Genomic DNA, 22,876 nt, shown 5'->3' with positions numbered 1-22,876 from the left:
ATTTGTTTATATCAGAGACATTTGCTTTTCCATCAGGGACGTTTCGGCTGTAAGTTATCACTAGAATTAAACACCAAACTCCCTATTTTAAAAGATGCTCGTAACTCAACATTCCACATTCATTGAGAAATCATTTACCGAGGCATATGTCAAGAATTGTTTTTGTTTATGATGACCACTACTTTGTATTTCACCTTCCGGTGTATTCGAAGGTGTGCCCACATGCTATCAATATTGTATATGTTTTCTTTCAAATGTAGTCCAAATCTATAACAAAGGTAAACACGAATTTACTAATACTATTTCAATTTGACTACTATACCTCAAATATGATTGTATGTGTATGTCAGGCCAGTTCGGACTTTTATTAGGGACCGTACCTGGGCCACTGTTATGATGTCGTCTCAAAAAGCTGTAATTAACCTATACTCATCCTAGAAGCATCAAATTCCGCTGTGCTTTTTTTTTTGTATACTATGGCAGATATAAATTGTAAACGCCAAACTCAAAAGAATATCAACGGTGTGGTACAGCAAACGTTTGACCAAAAATGAACTGAAAAACTCTTTCAAGAGGTTGACAATGATAACATTACAATATCACATTTTACCTGTCACATCGGTAGGGGATTATCAATCCTTCTTTCTACTCGAAGGCGATACATAAGTATAGTGTTGTAGAGGAAACTAAGTAAAGGGACATTCTTAATAGACATTTTCTTGTTTCATCATAGATGTTAGTATTTTTCCTTTTCTCATGTATTTGGCTTACAAACCTCAAAAATAATACCACTAGAACATCTCACCTTACTTCTAAGAGAAAAGGAGTCATTACAGGGGAAATTCAGCCCAAATATGAGCTAGCCGCTGATAAGAAAGAATAAAATCTTACGGGCTCAAGAAAAAAATAATGAAGTTATGACGTTTTAAGTTTCGCTAATTTTTCAGGAAACAGTTTTTGAACGGTCATTATGAATATGCTAATGGCAAATTGAGCTTGTCATTCCCTCACAACTTGCCATAATGTTTGCACGTAAACTTTTGAAATTTTAAGTTTTTCATTCAAACATAATCATGCCCGAGGCTTTAATCCGGGTATATCTAACTGATTACTATTCTGAAGGTAATCAACCAGGAATAGCATCATGTTTCAGATTTCAAAGACAGAAAAATTGAATGTTCGTTATTTTTTTGTACACGATCAATGGAAAATTGTGAGGTTATGACATGGTTAGCTCACTCACTTGCATATTCTTATCAACTGTACGAGAACTTGTTTGCAGAAATTAGCAAAACTTCAAAAAGGCAGTTAATTAAGGGTGCAATTAAGCACAATTAAGGGTGCAAGTATGCACCGCAGGTGTGCTGCTATTGTTACAAATTAGGTGCAAATTTGAACATTTATTTCTTAGCGTGTAAGCCTCAGATTTTACAGCCTCAAATGCAAACGTAGTGATGTGCATTAAAAACAGAGTCCGCATTATAACATTGAATTGTATTTCCCCTCCACTTGGTATTCCATGTCCTCAATCAGTGCATGGTACCGACTCCGTCGTTTGCTACCTGAAACAGGGGTTGGGATAGTCATTATTTTGTAAACAGATGGCACCTCCAAAATGTCCGTCCGGTCTTGCCAGTACCACGGCCGTTGTCTGGAACTTGTAGGCTCCATGAACATGACTGAGCCTAAAGATTCTGAGCAGGACGAAATTTTAATATTCGGAGCATTTAAAATTCATCCGGTCTTCCCATCTTGCTGTAAGAAAAAAAGATAGAGTTGAAATGATATTAAAATTAATTTATCATGCACTGGAAGAACAATGTACGCACAAATGAACGTCTCTGATCAAAATTATAAAATCCACATTGTTTTTAGATTGCGTAAATTACCTAGAACGATGTATGTATACGAGGGCCATATACTGTGGAATAATGAAAGATCTACTCCTTATTGTAGTAGTTGAAAATGTGTAAAACGTTCAATGTCACGTCTCTGACGTAAACATCTTTGCTTATCAGTACTTAATGGGTTTGATTTTTATAAGATATTGGCATTATATTTGGATTGGGGAACCAATGTGCTACAAACATAGGCACCAATTCGCCATGGTGGGTCATTGATATTGGTTTGAGAGCAGATCCTATTTGTTTAGAGAACGTCTCTGACCTAAACCTGTTTTTCTTACATTTCTGCCTCTCTCACAAAAAAAAAAAAAATACGTAATTTAAAGTGACTACTACATAATGATTATAGACTATTGACCTATTACTAGTCATAAAACATATTTTCTGTCCTGGCAATGTGTTTACACTTGCTCAATCAACAGAAAATCTTAAATTTGAAACTCTTTTACATATTTTCAACATCTTTCAGGAAGCTTCATTTTTCTTAATATTACAACACGCCCGTGTTAACTTGGTTCTACTTGTTCCTATTATACTAACTGAGCCCATCCAGACATAAATTTACTTTAATGTTCTCATAATTTGTATAGTGGATGTCTTTATTTCATGAAACAGTAATTTTCAGAGACGTTTTTCATTTTGCTCAGAGACGTGCGGTCTTTGATTTTCGTGCAGATTCTTACATATTTACGGTCTATCCTTTTTTAATTTACCTCTAATCCAAAGATTACAATACATTATTTCACAAATGATACTGATTGGCAAATCTACGGAATATTATTCTAATAAATCGGCACAAACACCAGGAAAGTTTTTGTTATTACTCACATTTTCAAGATTTGTGGGCATATCTGTCGTTGAACTGTGCTGACTCGATTCCAGGATGGCTCGTCAGTGCGTAAAATAAGCACGCAAATAAAGTATCATGCGGTGCGAAAGTGTCAGATGAGGGAATATCCCTTCAGAGACTTTCAATCAGGGACATTCGTTTTGATCAGAGACATTCACCAATTCGGTTTTTCAACCAGAACTCACTTTTGTGGACAGTATGCTACTAAAGTTGCCAATCATCATAGTCGCCTGGCTCACACTGACATACTGATAACCACTTTTTATCTCAAGCATAATCCACTTTCATTAATGACACCATTAAACAACTGAACATCTCTGATGGTTATTCAGTATAATTTTCTTTAATGAGCCCCCACACGATTATTTCACACAGCTCACTCACAAATTTTGATGGAATGGTAGTATGGATAAGACGCTAAATAAATATGGCCTTACATGTTTTTATAGTCATCCTGAATTTTGGCGTCAAGGAAAAGATAATTCATTTAGAGACGTTCTTTTTCAGACATAAGTGAATTCAACGTTTCCTGATAAGATGAATAATACACACGTTCATGGCAGAAGTACTTGATTGAATAGTTGAAGTGTGTGGGCTTACTCACAAGGAAAAAACAAAGCCGTAGAATTGCATTAGAACAAAAATTAAGACGTGTGATTCTGGGATTTTTTCCCAAAATATGCATTTTTGTCAATTTTTTCAGCTTCAAGGCATTATTTTTTAAAGAAAATGCAGTAAGAACACTACAAAGTATATATTTTCTGAAAGGTACAACCCTCCCCTACCAAATGATACCTAAAACCATGAAAAACACCCCCAGGTGACAATTTTACAAGGGTTTGAATATCGAAAAGCCCGAAAATGGCCAATTGTACATCGTTCAACGTTTTCACCCATCTACACTTAACTTGCACTTTCCCCAAGGAAAAACGCAGTATCTACATGATGAATATTTCCCCAAGGAAAAACGCAGTATCTACAAAGCTAGTCTTAATTACCAGACACTGTTATTTATATATGTGAATACTTTGCCGGTTGTTCTGTAATTTGAACGTAAATTGCTTTCTTTAGATATACTTGCTCAATAATAAGACACAATGTTCAAAATATCTAACCGAAACAATACTGATTAGTAAATATTTTGATGAGATCGTGATCCTAATATAAAACACAGTGTGTGATTAAGACTAACTGAGTGCACATTAAACAATATTATAAAATGGGTTCAAGAATGTAGCCAATAGGAAGCGCTGAAATGAGACACACCTCCTTCCTTTACTTCAGTACAACTGCACTGCCTGTAATCCTATGGTAGATTGCCGATCGTCTGTGCGCGCGGCGGCTCCTTTGATGAATTGCATGCATACGCGTACGCGCTGTCAATCCTGTAAACAACTTCTAGTTCGGGCTGCCGGCCGGCCGGCCTGTCTTCCCTTGTGCATAACATATGTGGCGTACGTACGTATACTGTACTATACGTACACTTTGTACAGTACAGTAGACCAAGCGTTATGGGACCGGACGCGTACATGGAGTCACTTTGAAGAGCAAATCCAACGATTTAGCAGGTTAGTTCTCACGCCGTTTTCAGAGTATGTTGTCTAGTAGGCCTATATGAGGAGTCCATATCAAGTCTTTAAGGTAAAGGGTGCATATTCTATGTAAAATAAGTAAGTTTTCGTGCGGGTGTCCGGAAACCCAACCCCCCCATTATTATACTGTATGTGCGGGACTTCCGTGAGTGCGACGTGCGTAAAAGTTTGGGACGAACATCTTCGGACGTCTTGACCCACAAAGGTACGTGAAAAACGCTGAAAAATGATGTTAGTTTTCGAATTTTCGACCCATTTTATAAAACAAATGATGCACAGGATTATTTCGTGGCGTTAGTGTAGGCGTAGCTCACTCTCGGATATTTACAATGTAGTGCAACATGCACTCGGCTTCGCCTCGTGCATGTTTCACAATTGTAAATACCCTCGAGTGCACTACGCCTACACTAACGCACTCTATCCTGTGCATCATTAGTATACAACACAACACTGACAGCTTGCAGCTAGCTGCACTGATGCTGTGCAGCAGTCAGCACAGGGCCCGGCTAGTCAGCATACACAGTGGGAGTGTGTACTTGGAATAAAACAAAATGTTGTCGTGGGGAAAATTACTCGTGAGCCTAGCCCTCAAGAAAAATTTATCTGCAGATAATGAGTAAGTTATTCAAAACTATTTCAATATTGAAAGAATAAAGCTGATTGTTTGTCACACGAAGCGAAGTAAACACAAATGCATGTTTGTCACACGAAGCGAGGTAAACACAAATGCATACATTTGTGTTTACTTCGCTTCGTGTGATAAACGATCAACTTTATTCTTTCATATTCTACCTCAATGATTAACATTATCCGTACTATTTCAATATTAACTTGTTGTGAAGTAACTTTGTTATGCCTAGCAGGGTGTCTGGAGCGTTTTTCTAACTTTTTAAATTTTGCAAAAAGGCGGTAACGACCTACACCATCTGAAAGAGAATTGTCTAATTAAGAAAAGTGTTAAATTTCATAACGATTTGATGTTTCTAACTCGAGATATTGACCTTTGAAATCACGATCATATTACCCCACTTTTCAGCGAAGACGGGCGAAAATGTGTCCAAATCCAGGTTCGCAAAACAGCGCTGATAGCCCCTCGAGCGTGAGGACACCCCGTGAGCAGTTAATGAGCGTCGCGCGTACAGATACTTTGCGTAACTGGCACCCGTTTAGCGCAGAAGCCACACCTCCATTGTGACGTCAAAAATGCGTGCTGTGTGTGCGTGCGTGCGTGCTCGCTCTCGCTCGACAGAACTGCTAACCTTTGACACGTATCATGATGTCATTCTTTCTCTCTGTTTACAAATCTCACGCGCATATTGATTCGCTGGAACGAATTTTCGCCGCATCGCATACATGGCATACAACACCGTGTTTCACACATTCGAGCATGTATAGTCAGCGCGCCTCGTGGAGCTATTTTTCGCGGGGTGAATATTGTTAGTACACACAACCACCTAGAGAGCGCAGAGCGAGCGCGGCGGCGGATACTCTGTGGTGAATTATGATTAATCGTGTAATCTAGGCACGGCTATGAGAGGTTCGAGGAATTTAGTTACGATTTCGCTATAATCAGTAAATGATGTAAATGTGGAATAGCGGGAAGTGTGTTCTGTAGAAGGTCCGTATCAGATGTGATGTGATGTGATGTGATGTTTAAGATAAAAGTAGAAAGCTTGCCTTGCTGTGCTTGACGTGTGTGCGACGACGCTATCCACCCAAGCAACCACACCGTGTATCCTGAGCATACCGAGTTTGTAAAAGTCTACAAATTGTATATTATTGATTATGAGGTGTGAGGATCGATGAGGAGACGGACGGAAGTAAAAAAAAAAAAAAAAAAAAAAAAAATGTAAGGGGCATCTGATAATATACAGGGTGATTGATATCGACCCCAGAATTACATGAAATGATCTTTTTTACATTTTACATTTCCGTCTCATCGATCCTGACACCTCGTAATCAATATACAATTTTGTGCACTGTCTGTTCATAATATTCCCCGTACAACTCATCACGATCACAAGTAGACACCACGTACGCCACACCGTGTTAAATCATCGATAGACGATTTGTCAGATCTCACATGTACGAGAATATTCGTTTTGAACCTGTGGTTAATGAAATTGTAATTCTGTGCACATATTGTTTGATGAGTGTATTGATGAAACAGATGTCTGTATAACACTTGTAGGTTTTTTATTCTTTTTGCCCTTACAATAACTGATACTTGACAGACAATGTTTGTGAAGAAACCCTATTGGCAGCATTAAAGTCATTGAATAGAAATCTACTTTATATAATGGCAGATCGAGTGTGTGACTCGACCAGTTGAAAATGTTGCTGGCGCCAGTCCACCTTGAACGAAAAGGCTCATGGTTTTTGGCATTTTCATTTCCATTACTTCACCCGCCTCTCAAAACATTCCAACTCTCTATAGCTCTCTCCAGTGGCGGATCGGGGGGGGGGGGGGGGGGGAGGGGATGAGGGGGCACTTTTTTATATTTTTTTTTGTTGAAGTAAAAATTTAAAAGAAAAAAAAAGTTAAAGGAGACGTGTGCGCCCCTTCTTCATTTTGTGCCCCTCCCCTTTCCGTAATTCCTAGATCTGCCGCTGCTCTCTCTCCCTCTAATTTCTCTCTGACTCTTCCCACTTGATGAGAAATCATCCACTCTAAGCACGGTATCTACTCTGAGTAAAAACATGGCACTCTAGTTCATGACCAATACCTAAGATATAAAAAGAGCAACTTTTGTAAAAAGAAAAAAAAATACAATAGGGTCGATATCGCTAATTATGGATACTTTTGAACGCAAAGTGTATGGACGTCACGCATGCAGTGAAGGACTCTCTTAGACTTGCTTTTGTACATTTACATATTTTACATTTGTTTTTATTTCTGTTCAGTAAGTCTGATCAAGGTATTTTCTTTTCAAAATGACTGCATGATCCATAGACTTAAAAGATATGGCATATTTGATTCAACAACTGCACGAGGTAGGAATCGTTAAATGAATTTGGTCGATATTACTGTGACACCTTTCTGACTTCCAAATCTGATACTGTTCAAAGAACATCCTCCAATACACACACATAAATAAACAAATTTGCCACTCATTTTTCCTTTTTGTTGTATGTGCATGGGATAATACCAATATAAACTAAACTACCTCTGTATCTCCAAAGATGCTTTTTTTTTTTGCAAATTTCATTATGTAAAACTGGAGGAAAAAAGAATACCTTCGGTAACTGTACTTAGCATTTGCATGTTCTGCATCGAAGTATTGGAATAATGAGCAACAAAATAACGGAAATCAACATCTCTGGAACATTTCCAAATCTACATTACAAGTACATTATTTCTAAATTGTTCAAGCACGCCACAAGTTCGTGCACAGCAGTAGAATACATTTGAATACTTTTGTTTTCATTGTTTGAAAATCATCTGGCATACAATTATAATTACGGGTATAGCAAGAGGGCACAATCGTTAGGATCGACCACGGTTTGATTCCCGTATGCCACTGAGCAATGATGCCTGTACTACTAATCATAACGTCCCCTCTACCAAGAGGCATATACATAACGCTGGTCTCTCGGATAAGACATAAAATCGAGGTCCTTCGAGAGAGAGGGTCACAATCTATGCACATAAAAGATCCCACTTCATTCAATCATAGTAAAGACAAGGGGCACCGAATTCAATGAACGAATCGGTCCCGGCTTACATGACCCCCATGGAAAACCAGGGCCCTGTTGCATAAAACCCTTACCGCTGGACTTACCGCTCCTTTCTAGCGGTAAGTCTTCAAATTAGCGGTAAATTTTATAATCCTTGATGCTGATTGGCTGTGACGCCTAATTTTGACGGTAGTTACCATTGAAATTCAACGGTAAGTTTTACGTAACGGGCCCCAGATTGCAGCTGATTATGAGCTATCCGGCCATCTTCTTAGATATAATTGAAACAAACAAACAGTATGATATATATATATATATATATATATATATATATATATATTTAAAAAAGAACAAAAAGAAAAAGAGGCTCTGTTGGGGGAAGGGAAAGCAATGGGACGGAAAATAGAATATCATACCCTGTCACCGAGATTTCCAAATTAGGCTAATCAAATGGATCGTGTCTGCAGGGCTAACAATGAAAGAGAAAACATGGAAAAAAAAAGACTTAAAACATCATGAATCTGAGGAAGCATACGTGGCTGAAAACCCATGTGAAAATCTAGTACAGCAAGACAGTGGGAAAAATAGAGGAAAAACAGAACTTACTGCACTGTTCTCTGGCAGTTTAAGGATCAAATCCAGCCAGCTCATAAATCACAAGTGCTCTAGTAAGTCTGGTGACTGCTTATCCTGTCTGACTGCAAGGCAAGAATCAAGGAGGTGAAGAAGGTAATCAAGCTTAGACGGTGTACTCAATTTGGTTATGAAATCTATCAAATGAACGGGATAACGAAATGCGAGTCCAGACCTTCGGAATTCGGTTCAACGTACGTGTAAAAATAACATGTATTTTGTATTACGAGTAGATAAATAAGGCACTAAATCCGAACGAAAATCACAATGACAGTGCATGTTTCTCCACAAGAGCATGCATCAGAGTATAGTATAATGCACCGTATGAGGCTTATCAAAGGATCTGTTAAATGGGAGAAAACGAATACATGTATACGGAAAATATTTCTAATGCAATTAATGTGTCATAAATGAACTATCTTCTCTCTGTCTCCTAGTACATGTAGATAAACATTATACACTGTAAAAGACATTTGACCACTCATTCTACCTAATAGATGTAGAAACAGAATAAAAAGGATCATGTTTCGTTACAACGTATACTGAAGTAGTTGGACCACTTTCTCTCTCTCCACAACTCAGACCCACTTGACACGCAGTATACTTAAGGGATGGCATAGTTTTGGGTGAGATGAGGATTCAGACTTCAACTTTTTGCGAGATAATTAGAAATCACAACATTATTAAAGAGCTCGAAAGCGAGAATTACGAAACAAAATGAAAGTCTAGTTGCTGAAAATTAGTCTTAAAATGACTGAGATATCCGAAAGCAAAGAGATCATGAGAGGTGGGTCCACTTTTCGTTGGAAGCACTTTGTCACTTTGCCATTTCAAAATAGTTTTCCATTATAGTTACTTTTCATTCCTCAAAATATTGTATGCTCCATAGTATTTTATAATATTATGCGTGGTGTCCAATTACCTTGCCCGAAAAAAAAAAGGAGAAAGAAGTTAGCGTATGAATCCGCATCTCAACTAAAACTACACCATCCCTTCAATGTACTATACCTTCCAAATGGTCTGAACAGAGAAAAAGAAAAGTGAAAAAAAGTGTAACTATGCTAAAACGTAAGATGTGTATTCTATCTTATCCTGTTTCTACAGCGGGAAAAAAGTTAAAACGTGAATCCCAATCCCAACGAAAACTATATCATCCATTTTAGAATGCAGTTCAGCAATCACAAAGATTAAATTCGTTTGCAGATGCTAAAAAGTCATGTTATGCATACACTGTATTAATGTACAGTTATGACAGTTCTATAACTGCATTGACACAAACTGACAATTCCGTTTACTATATTGTTTATGTATCTCTCATTGACCACCATTGTAGAGTGAGACTGCAGGATCAAAACATTGACTTTGTGTGTCCGTCCATCCGTCGTCAACCGATATGTTATATACTGTATGTTCAAAAATTGCTATGTTGATCGGAAATGTCGTTCAGCACATGTGTCGGCCATTCGATATGGGGATTCACAGTTCCACTTTACACATTGGTAGAAAATGTCACTTTGTGGAGAAGATACTTGCGCATAGTGGATACGAAAATTCCCGACTCCCAGTCGGAAGACCAGAGTTCGATTCCATTCCAATACATACGTCCGTGGACAAGATACTTTTGCCAACCAATGTCCGTCTCGTCCCAGGTGTGTAATGGGTACCTTGTAACGCTAGGATATAATCTAATGACAGTCTCATCTAATAGAGTAGTGGCAACACTGAAGAGGCTATACCCTTAATAAAAAAGAAAAGGTGTATTGATATTACCATATCATTTCTATTATAATCAAGGGCGCCGGAAGCGGGGGGGGGGGGGGGGGCAGGGGGGGGGGGGGCACTTGCCCCCCCAAACAAAATGTTGGGGGGGGGGGGGGCAAAACGAGTTTTTGTCCCCCCCCCCCCCAAGTGCCCCCTGTAACAAATAATTGATCACTGATTTAAAGACCAAAATGAACAATAAAGGCATATTTCTCGTCTAAATGTTGCAATTTCATAACTGAAAATGCAAAAATTTTCGCCCCTAACGGGGCGAAAATTATAATACACTAACAACATACATTATTGTATCTATACACTAATAGTACCTTATGAGTAAATTTAGTGTATAGATGGTAGCCTCGTGTCCTCGAGTGTGCCCGCTGAAACATACCTATAGAAAACCTTACATTTTTCATTTTCTTCTTTGCTTTCTAGCAGTATAAGAATATTTTTTATTGTTCGAACGATGCGATCACGTTTAAGCTTTTAATGAGTACATTTCAGATAAATTGCAAAGTGAAAGTGGCTCGCTCGTTCTGCCCGTACTTATAGTAAAATGAAAAGTTTTCATAAGTTATTATCATAGTCCTTCGCAGTGATTTCTTTTACTATGTTTAATTCCTCAGAAAATTAATTTAAAATGCTCTATAAAATCCCCCTCTCACACCCTCCCTCGACGAGGATCTCGCACCATCACATAATATACCGCCGTATGTAATAATCATAGCCCTTCGCACTGATTATTTTCACTATGTTTAATTCCTTAGAAATTTGCTTTTAAATGGTCTATAAACGCGACTTTTGTACCCTGTTTTACAAAAGCTCCCGGGGGGGGGGGTATCCCCCTCCCCCCCCCCCCCGCTCGCTTCGCTCCCGCGACGAGGATCTCACATCGTCACATTAATGTGCCCCCGTTGAGATTTTGCCCCCCAAAAACCAAAAGTGTTCCGGCGCGCTTGATTATAATCATTATCAAACTCTACTGTCGAGCTTGCAATTTGAAAATGCATTTAGGTAAGCATCCTTGATGTTATAATTTGTCGTGAAATGCCGATAAAGCTTGCTAAATACTTACACATCCACCTACCAGTGTAATAATGCATGTATTTTTGGTATTGATACAGAGGAGGTTGTTACAGTGTACTCCATTTAAATACGAAACGATGGCATGGATGTCTGCCAAAAAGTGAGGTGACTTAGTGAAATTATCGTTACACAACGGATAAAAACACAAAATTTGGATGAGATTAACCCACAGTACCTGCACATTGATATTAGAGGAGAAGCCTTCTCTCTCTTTTAAAATGTCTGTGGTAAAGATATTGAACTTCATTTTTCAGGTATTTTTGCATGCATGAAACTTTCGGAAATATCGCGAGGGGGTTAGTACATGCCGAGGCATGGGCGCGATTCCATTCAATGCATTGGATGGCGATTTGCGGAAGTTTCATGCCGCGAAAAAAAAAAAAAAAAAGTAACACGTCGGCTTCCATTCTTAAAAGCTTCATGTTGCGAAATAAAACCACTGTCAGGACTCTATATAGCGTCAGAAAAAAAAAAGGTTCAGATTTATGGTGTGAGTTTCTTCAATTTGTCTTCTTCTTCAAATGAAATTTGTCAGATCGTAACTGCTGATCTATAATTTCAATGAACATGTCAGCAGATGACACGTTTGAGTCCCATGGTTGTTTCCACCACCACCCCCTACGTGTTTGTTAAAATTATAGAGCAGCAATTTGAAGAAAACGCACACTTTATAATATATAACCTTCACCCTGCTGTCATTAAGGTTCAGATTTGTTTTTATTTTTTTTTTTCGTTCACTTTACAAGGAACTTGAAAACACAAGGCTCTTGAATTCTATGATCAATAAAAGCGTTTGAAACATGGAGGAAGTTGAATTTATCACCAATTTATATTTAAGTTAAAAACGTAGTTTAGGTGTCATATACAGTGTGACATGCTGATCCCAGTTACGTTATAAAAAGGGCATTGGATATGTTGTCTTAATGTATGTGTGTGGGTGGGGGCGGGGGGGGGGGGGAGGGGGTCACTGACCCCTGAATCCCCCATCCCCCGTCGATGACTCGCAGTTCCCAAGCCCACCCCCCCCCCCCATCACCACTACAAAAGAAACACTCTGCAGTCCAATGCGTAGTGTAACAGTAGGCTTATCTCGTCGTTACACTTTAACAGTTATTGTATTATCAACCAGTAATTAATTCAATAATCTTCATGTTTCAAATGCTCTCTTGATTTTTTGTGAGTTTATTATTTCATTTTCACGACAAACGGGACAATTTACAAGAAACCTGGACCTCTTTTCTGTTTTATGCTTCCTCAGATAAACAAATACATCGATACTGTCGAGGCATTGAGTTTTCGCGAATTGGAAGCAACGGCAGTTTTCGCGACATGAAATTTCCGTGAATTACCACCGGCATTCAATGCACTGTTTAGAATCGCGGGCATTTTGCTTTCGAATACTCCTATAGAGGTAATCTGAGAATTAAACGTCAAGCGACCTGACTACTAGTGTCAATTGATGGCCAATTCTAGTCAGCTGATTTAAACGCATCAAGCTCATTATTCATTAAAGCAAAACATATAATATATCGAGTGGCTTTGAAATCGAATGAAATGCCTAACAGAAAAAAAAGAACATTCATATAACTTATATACCAATGATGTCATGACCTCAGTGGACGATGAATGACGAGCTCAGTTCAGCATGTGGCTATAAGGTGAGATAACAAGGCTTGTCATTCCGAAGTTTCATTAATTTGGAAATGTAATAAGGTTTCTAAATTACAAAATTAAAAGAAGATGTGAACGAACGAGCCTTCGATATGATCAACGTTCGGAATAACAAATTGAAGCAGATTACAATTACCAAAAATTTTTGTCAAAAAACTTTATAATCATCCTGATCGTTCGACCGTACGCAACCAGCCCCTCTGGGGTCAGATGGACTCCATCTTTGATATACCGTGGGTGGTTTAACCCCCGGTGCTCCCAAAACCACCAGTTATCCCGGATAAATGTTTCGGCCTGAAGTAACCCATTGAGGAATTCAACTCTGGAGTTGAATTCCTCAAGGGTTACATCGGATCCGGGATACACTGATGTTCGTGGGAGAACCGGGAGTATGACCACAGCTGCGGGAGGACAGAGAGAAGATAGTTTCTCGAGAAATGACACATATTCATGGAACACAAATTTCGAATCTCTCAAACACAAGTCGTTAGTGGCCATGTCCACAATAATGATTGAAGGTTCTTTTGACATGAACGAAGATAACTTAAACACATAATGCGAATTCCGTCCAATCCTTTTGAAAGAAAGACCCCCTTCTCCCCAACAGAGCAAATTAACACACTTGTTTTTCAACTGAATTGTTTTAATTTTTTCGTGACAATAACGGCGAACAAAAGAATGGCCAAATAATAGGAACTGTACCATTGTTACGGGATTAAGAGAGGATGTGAGAGAGCGAGAGAGGGAGGGAGAGGGAGAGAGAGAGAAGGAGAGGGAGACACAAATGGAAAGAGTACGGCTTGAATCTGTTTCTTGAGTCTTGAAACCTAATATGAATGTAAACATAAAGAACAGAGGACACATGTAAATTTCAAATAATAAGTAAACTAGATTCGCTTTTCGCGTAACTATTCACCAGTTTGTTTGTTGGCTTGTTTTTGTGTGTGATTTTTTTTTTAACTCGACGAAACTGCGAAACACTTTACTTTGACAGAAGCATATCATCTTTATGCTCATTTTTACTCAAAAACAAAACAAAATAGATTCCCGAAAGTAAGACAATTTCATTGAAGGTGACTCTTTATGATGAAATAACAGTTGTTCATAACACCCCCAAAATACCAACAAACTATTGAAAGACCGATAGTGATTTATGACGATACAGTGCACTCCCGTTATGACGAACAGGGTTATAACGAAATTTAAGTTACAACGAAATAAAAATCCAGGTCGCAAAATTATCAGCTCTTTATCGTTTTATAATGTCTATTTGTTCGGTTATAAAGAAGTTTCGATATATAGGTATAACGAATAAAAAATGCCGGTCCCGACGACTTCGTTATAACGGAATTTACTGGACAGGCAAACCCCCTCCCACCCACCCCACCCCGGACTCAGGCAGTCAGCAGATTTCTGGAGACACCCCTACCCCTTAAAGGATGGAATTGTGCCGTAATTTTGACCCTTTATCTCGGGCTCTTGGAAGGGAAGACAGCAACTTACCCCCGTAAAACAAAACCCCTTGAAATACAAATGTAATCCCTTTCCGGAGACATCGGGAATGCGCATGCAGTACAGATGACCACGGGGGAGCGGGGGTTATGAACACGCGTAATTCGGTGACACATGGCCTAAATAAAGAACTCCTACGTACTACATTTCTCTTTCCTGCTTGAGGACAGATATGAAATATTGACAGAGACATCTAGAAAAAGGCTAACAGCGGAAGATATATTGTGTTCCAGTGCATGGATACAGAAACTGAATGCCCCAATACTTTCCGTATACAGCAACTGGCTCCCACTATACCGAACACCGATGACTATCTCTTCCGAGTCTTAGCATTGGGAAACAAACACATTTTAAGATTACAAACACGGAACTATCAGAAAAAAAAAAATCATCGTTGTTGTGTTTTCTTTTCCTATTTTTTTGCGTTTTTTTTTAATAGTTGCACCTCCCCACCCTCGTTACAAGCACTAACTTTGTGCCTTGTCTAATACTCCAACAAAATGACTAATGGGATCAGATTTTTTTTTTTCGTATAAGTTTGGTTTCTTTGTTCTTGTTTTTTTTTTTTTTTTTTTGGGGGGGGGGGAGGGGCTTTTTTGAGTTTTACATCATGTGAATACCTAACTCAAGTTGATATAATTCTGTGCTTTGAGAAACAAGGAAATTTGATGAAGGCACGGACGGAACTTTCTTAAGATCATATGGCTTATGATTTTTTTTTCTTTCTTTTTTTTTTTTTTTTTTTTTTGAACGAACAAAATAATGAGGGGTCGGTTGTGACTCCCCTTACAAGCACCAAGTTTGATGCAGCGTCTAACACACTAACAGAATATGTGGTAAGTTTGTTTTAACCACACTTGTAATTCGCAAACAGATTCGTTTGCATGGCAGAATAAGTGTAATTCCAATTCTGATTTGAATGTGTTTCGTTACAAGCCAGATAAGGAGATCACGAGTGCACGGCATATTGTGTTCCAGTGCATGTATACAGAAACTGGATGCCCCAAGTCTTTCCATATACGGCAACTGGCCCCCACAACATACCGAACACCGATGATTCCTTTTCAGCTGTGAGAAACAAGGAAATTTGAAGAAAACACGGACGGATCTTTTGGAAGATCACTGGTGTTATGTTTTTTTATTTTTTATTTTTTTTTGAACGACCAAAATAATGAGGGGACGGGTGTGACTCCCCTTACAAGCACCAAGTTTGGTACAGCGTCTAACACACGAACAGAATAATATATGTGGTAAGTTTGTTTTAACCACACTTGTAATTCGCAAACAGATTCGTTTTCATGGACGCATGGAAGAATAAGTATAGTGCTAATTTTGATTTTAATGTGTTTCGTTACAAGCCAGATGAGACCACGGGTGCAAGGCATATTATGTTCCAGTGCTTGTATAATAGGCCTACAAAATCTGGGTGCCCCAAGTCTTTCCGTATATATAATATGCGGCAAACTGGCCCCCACAACATACTGAACACAAATGCTTCCTTTCCAGTTGTGAGAAACAAGGGAATTTGAAGAAAACACCGACGGAATTTTTGGAAGAGCATTGGTGTTATGGTATTTTTTTTATTTATTTATTTTTTTTTTTGGAACGAACAAAATAATGAGGGAACGAATGTGACTCCCCTTACAAGCACCAAGTTTGGTGCAGCGTCTAACACACTAACAGAATAATATATGTGGTAAATTTGTTTTAACCACACTTGTGATTCGCAAACATAGATTCCGTGTGCATGCTAGAATAAGAACAATTCCAATTTTGATTTGAATGTGTTTCGTTCCAAGCCAGATGAAGAGATCACGAGTGCACGGCATATTGTGTTCCAGTGCATATATACAGAAACTGGATGCCCCAAGTCTTTCCATATAATACGGCAACTGGCCCCCACAACATACCGAACACCAATGATTCCTTTCTAGCCCTGGAGAACAATGAAACACGCGGAGATCCATTTTAATCTCCATTTCTTTGTGATCAAAAGATGATTGATATCGTGAACTCGCTCAAAGAGCTCGTGTCGATTATGGAATGTGGCGAAATGCATGCACACAGAATCATGTGCCTGGTGGACCGATTTTGACAAAACTGCTGGCATGGAATGACAAATTTTGGGACATCAACTTTGAATTCTTAAACGAGTTTTGAATATTGATTGCTACAAAAGAGAAAGAACCATGACAACATTAAGAATCACAAATGCTGCTTTATGTAATTATAACATATGACAACAAACTAATTTGCAGTGCATTTTGTAGCGACTCCTTACATTTTTTCAATTAACTTAACATCTCCATGCCAATAGTCTTCCAGAAGCGGCCCCTCCCAGGTTTCTAACTCATCATCATCATCACCTTCCCCTTCTAAATACTCGTACTCTACTTTACATGGTTTTGTTATCCCCTCCCCTTCTTCTGCTTCAATAACATACCCTGAAAACCAGACATTCTTTCCATCTACGTCGAATTTGTGCCTTATTTTGAAACCTTTCAAATCACTAGCAGTAATTTCTTTGACGTACAGGTCACCCTTCTCCATGTCTGTTGTGATTTCTTCTTTGGAGAAGAAATACACATTTTCCAAATCATCTAGATAAACAACATTCATCCCTGAATTTGATTTTGACTTGACAAATGCAGTATACCAATTTTCGTTTTCACCTTCTTGAATCAGGTGTCTGATCACTTTACCAACAAGATCAGTGTAAGGAACTTGTCTGCCTATTTTTGCGCGCTTTCTAGCCCTATCTGTATCTGCCTCTCTTTTCCGCTTCATTTTGTTTTTGTACTCCTCCACTTTTTCATCGGGCGCACACATTGCTTCCAAAATTTCTCTATCCTCGTTTTCTACTAATCTAGCTCGCTCCCTGCTTCTTTTAATTAACGACAACAATTGTTCTCGGAGTTCTTCCCAGGTTTTCACCCTCCCTTTCTCAGAGAAGTTGAGAATTCCGTTTTCGTTTTTTTCGCCAAAAACAAACTTCCGCGCTTTCAGCTGAACTTTCAACTTGTCTAGTTTGGATTTATCACTGCATTTGTCTAGCCCTTTTGTTACATCGTTTTCAGTCATCCAGATACCCCCACATGACACCCTAGCCTCGTCGTAAACATGCTCTCTGCGAACATTTTCCCTCTCAGTTTTTTCAATTTTGTTTTGTTTTCTCTGACGGATTGCTTCCTCCCTTCTTTCCCAAATTTGTTTTGCTCGCATTGCATACTTTTGTTTTTGTACTTGCTTTTGTTTACGAGCTGCTTCCATGAATTTAGCCTTTTTTTCTTCACTGAGGGAAGAGAGCCATTGACCCGTTTTGTTTTTTGTGTACATTATCACGCTCTCTAGACACGGGGTTTTTGCCGAAGGCTTGCACTTCATGGTGCGATCTAGCATGCCAAAGTTTCGCTCCACAGAAACATTTGTTTTGGGCACACTTTTAACTTCGTTTTCCCTACCTTTATGTCTCCCTTCTAAGTGATCGTGAACTAGCCTACCTGTAACAGTCACAAAACCACTGAAGATCAGTTCCAAAATTTGTTTCGACAGCTCTGTGTCTTTTTCGTGCTCTATGAGCTTGTCCAGAATGGCGTCGTTCGTGACGTCGACATCATCGAAAATCCTATAATTACCTTTCACAAACTCAGTACAATCATTGGCAAGCTCCTGAAATTTGTCGAACAACGTTTTGTACCTGTCATCCATTTCATTTATGTTTTCTTGTCTTTCCAGTACATTCCACAATGGCTTTGTGACAAATTTGTCAATCAATCCAAGAGCTCGACATGCCGCCAGATACTGTGGAACCTTGAGATCTGCATTCACCGCTTTCATTAGCAGATTGTCGTCTTTGAAATCATCGAAAAATTCTTGCAGATCTTGGGCCAAATAGAATACCCCACCCCCATTGTGAAACAGGATATTGAACCTGTTGCCCTTGAACGGTGCCAAGGGAACAAAATTACGTCCCTTCTCCCTTAGGAAAGCCCGGAAGTAAACCGGTTTCCCTGATTTTTCGCAACCCCTGTCCTGAATAGCCTTACAAACGGTCCTAATAAGTCTCTCAGTCCCTCCCTCGTTGCCCTTTGATGTCACCCCAACCTTTTTTGCCCCCACGCAGGCATCACCGAAAATCATTTTTTCCCATGCACTAATTGTTTGAGCTGCTTGGTCAGCTAGTCCAACCAGATAGTGTAACCCGCAGAAAAAATTATTCATGCCTGCGATTTTCTCTTTCTGGATGTCGCTGAGATCTTCCCACCCTCTTTCAATCTTTGGCAGTAGTTCCCTTCGATATTGCTGTAAAATCTCATTAAACTTTTTCTGGCCGACATGCCGATCACTGATTGTGTTTTTGATTTTGTGTATGATTTTGTTTACGTGTTCGGACCCATCGCCCAAAACACTACTCATATCGTCAAGTACGTCTTTCATGAGGTCAAGGCTCTCTTCCGCGGTCCCGCCTACACTTTCCCTCACCCCCATTACGTAACACTCACCATCTTCGGTGTGTATATCAAATGAGCCGAAATGGTGACCCCCCTTCGTTGTACCGTCGCCCCCAATAGTAAGATTTGCCTGAGAGTCATTTAGAAGGGCGTCCAAAACTTGAATTTGGCTTAAAACCCTGCCTTCTACAAACATATCTGCCGCGAAATCCTTTTTCGGCAGTTTACCAGGGTCTGCCTTCGTAAGGCCTCCGACCACAGCCCTAACAACCCCCTCACAATTTCTAATACTAACACCATACCTGCACACTAATTCCTGATAAACACCCCTTACCTCGTCGTTGTATTTACCTTTGTCGAGCACATTTAAGACAGGTGCTGTGACCGTTTCCCTTTGCTTGATCTTACGCGTCAATTTTGCAATTTTGTTTTTTAGTGATTTGTTTTCAAGCACTGTCTTACTTAATGCAATGCTGCGCTTTCGTAGATAAGACAATCGGTTAAATCTTCGTCTCAATTTTCTCTTTAATTTCCGCACTCGTTGTTTGTGGAAATTTTCACTTTCCTTCAGCTGTGTTAACTTGCACTCACGTCTTGCGATTTTTCTCTTTTGTGCGAGCAACTTTTTTTGCATGTTTTTCAGAGTTTTTTTGCTGTTGCAAAGTGCTTGATTTTGTCTTTCGTCTTTTCGCTTTAGATTCTGATTTTGCACTATGGCCTCGGCCAGTTTTAGGGTGAACTCATTCATCTTTTTTTCGGTGTTTGAAAGCTTTGTTTTTACTTTTTTCAAATGGAGGTTGAATTGTTTAGCAGATTTTGCGATCCTCCTTGTTTTTCGATTTTGAACCCTAAACCTACATCTACATCTAGATTTGGTCGAACTGTTGCTCACTCTCTCACCAATCGGCTGAAGACAGCCAGGAAAATACGCGCTCTCCCTCTTCCTTTCACTCATCCTCTCAACCGATTGCGTCTCACGATGAACTCGCATCTTCTCTCTTTCGTCTTTCTCACTTCTGTTTTTCATTTCAACATTCTTTCGCACGTCAGTGTTATTAGATACTCTCTCAGGTTCTTTTTCACTTTTTGCCAAATCATCATGACCGTCAGCATTCTCTCGCTCGCCACCATCAGACACGCTCTCAACCTCCCTGATATCACGATCTTTTTCTCTTTTCTCGTGACCATCGTGGCCGCCATCATTCTCCCGTACGTTACCATCCGCAGACACCCCCTCCTCGCGTTCACTTCCAAGCACTCGTACTCGCATTTTTTGCTCACCACCGTAGCCAGGCACCACCGCAAACACATCCCGCAACCATCTTTCTCTCTCTTCAGTCAACTTACAATCAACCATCCTCTTCTTCTCTGCTCTTACCCTCATGATCTTATTGTAGAGCCTCTTGTCGCTCACACCATGCAAGTCAACAGCGAACAACCCACTCAGCAACATTTTCACGTGCTTTGACGAGAGGCTACGCTTTCTTCCCCATGCATACAATTCAAGCACCACGCCATTCGTCATATCCTCCCATCCCATTCTCTCACGGTCAAATTCACCACACAGCACAGCCTGCACATCACCCTCCAATATTCCTAACTTAGAACAATTTGGCCCCACCTCGGATACCTTCAAAATTGCATTTACATGCTCATCCCCCTTGCCCCGTTTGAGCATGTCTGCAGTTTGTCTTCTGAGTTTAAAGACATTAATGTCATCAGTGACAGGCCTGGTACAAATTGATTTTGTGTATGCCAAAAGACAGTCCCTTTCACTAACTTCAGACAGAGAACAGCCATCGTAAAGACGGAAAAAATCCGACAAATCATTGAAAGTCACACGCCCCTTTTTGTCAATTTCTGAGGTGGAGCCAAAACAGAAAGCAATGAAATCCTCCACAGATTCCATTGTAAGTGACAAACCCGTTGAAAATCTAAACTCGTAGTCGTAATACTCACACATACAAGCCACCAGACTTCAGACACCCATATAATACACGCGAATGAGACTGACATGACGCGTGTGATTACAACCTATTAATACGACCTGTACAATACATGTTGCTGTGTGTGTATAGTATGTGTGTAGTACAGTTGTAAATGAGATTCATTCATAGGAGATTTATGAATGAAAAGTACACACGTACGCGCAGCGCAGGGAAGGCCAGGGGCACACGCGATCAAAATTCGCGCCGCGAAAGTCACGTGACGAAATGCGCGTAAATGCACATGCATGACGCCCCTTATGCGCGTCGTTACCATGGACTCTTGCATACGAAGCCCCTCCTGAAAAGTTCGCTGCATCAAAAAAGTAATGGTAAGGGGTGTCTTCAAGGCTTTATCCACAGTCGAAGACGTGGAGCTAGCGAAAAACCAGCAGCACCACTGGATTCAGCATACACGAAACTATATACATGCCTCACGCTGGTGTACGTACTGCAGCAGACGCTGAATTATGGACTTAAGTGTGATTCTAACGATTTTTACATCAACTTATCGTCGGAGTCATGTACCAGCGTGCTAATAAGGTATGGAGACAAACTTCTTCTTTCATTTGATACCAAATTTGTATGGATTCGATATCGGCATCGACTGTGGAAAATGCGATAAAGGCAAAATCCGGCTCAAAATCGCATGCCAAAATCGGCGCACCGCGCATTTTGCACGGCGTTCTATGGGAGTTGCGTGTTGTGAGATAGGGCGCGCGATGGTCCGAAGGTAGGAAGGGCACGATCCGACACCCTACTACTAGACCCTTGTCAAAATTCCTCAGGCTCCGAATCCGAAAGTTTCGTCGAAAGGCAATAGATCTAGGCCTAGACTATTTGTGTTGTATCGGATAAACGTCAGGTTATGTAACATGTTACACCCTCCCTTAGATCTCAGTCTAGATTGTTGTAGACTTGTCTAGACAGTAACGTTTTAGTCTTGCGTCTCTTTTCTAATGTTAGACTTAACGTTAATCAGAACTTTCAGGGTCCGTATTCCGAAAGTCTAAAGAAAGATCTAGTGTCGGACTTGAATGGGCCTAGGCCTCCTCTAGGGCAGGCCTGTAGTAAGAAGTCTAACCAGTAAAACTTAACCACTTTTTAGAATCCTAAGTCTAGTGAAGTGTCAATGTTCAATTATCTACTCCATACCATACTGTCTTAAAATTACATAGTTGACAATAGATTAGGGTCCATGTGAAAAATAGGTACCCACGGTAAATGGACAAAATAGAGACAGTTAAGAATAAGTTGTATTTTAATTCTTATCGGATCTAGACAGTGTCTAGACCCTAGTGAGACTGGGTTGCGTAAAATGTATGCATGATCCCATGCTGCATGCTACATAACTTACAACTTATACAAGTGAAAAAAGTTAGGCCTAGGCCTACATTACAAATTTACATGACGTTAAACTTAGGTTCAATCCAGAAGGAATAGGCCTAGAGAGCGGATGTCACTTCATTCTAGACCGGTTCTAGATGTATTTTTTTTCTAATCAAAGAGTCCTGGCTCGTGTAGGGCTTAAACCTTCTGCAGTTCTAACGTTAGGCTATTTTTGTTTTTCCTGTGAGCATCGTGCATGTATAGCCTGAGGCGGTAGACTCGTGTAGCCTGCTACGTAGCCAGCCTAGAATAAACGATATAAAAACTAGACCTAGTCTAGATCGATCTAGGTCCAGACATCCGATTTAGATTTATTTTGGTCTAGACAGACTGTAACCTAGACTGTACAGATCTAGATCTAGTA

General features: G+C 39.7%; 1 protein-coding gene across 1 annotated transcript in view; it reads right to left on the bottom strand.

The window, feature by feature from the left end:
• LOC140233789 (mycocerosic acid synthase-like polyketide synthase) overlaps nucleotides 1-20,591 on the bottom strand; it is a 62,612-nt gene extending 42,021 nt beyond the window's left edge. Inside the window, exons 1-2 of the mRNA XM_072313882.1 lie at nucleotides 20,039-20,591; nucleotides 13,363-13,576 (exon numbers count right to left, since the gene is read on the bottom strand). Coding sequence (XP_072169983.1) covers nucleotides 13,363-13,576; nucleotides 20,039-20,591 — 767 coding nt within the window. The remainder of the gene's footprint in view (nucleotides 1-13,362; nucleotides 13,577-20,038) is intronic.
• Nucleotides 20,592-22,876: the final 2,285 nt, after the last annotated feature.

Source organism: Diadema setosum, chromosome 10 (genome assembly GCF_964275005.1).
Source record: "Diadema setosum chromosome 10, eeDiaSeto1, whole genome shotgun sequence".
Lineage (NCBI taxonomy): Eukaryota > Metazoa > Echinodermata > Echinoidea > Diadematoida > Diadematidae > Diadema > Diadema setosum.
This window is presented reverse-complemented; position numbering and strand designations above follow the sequence as displayed.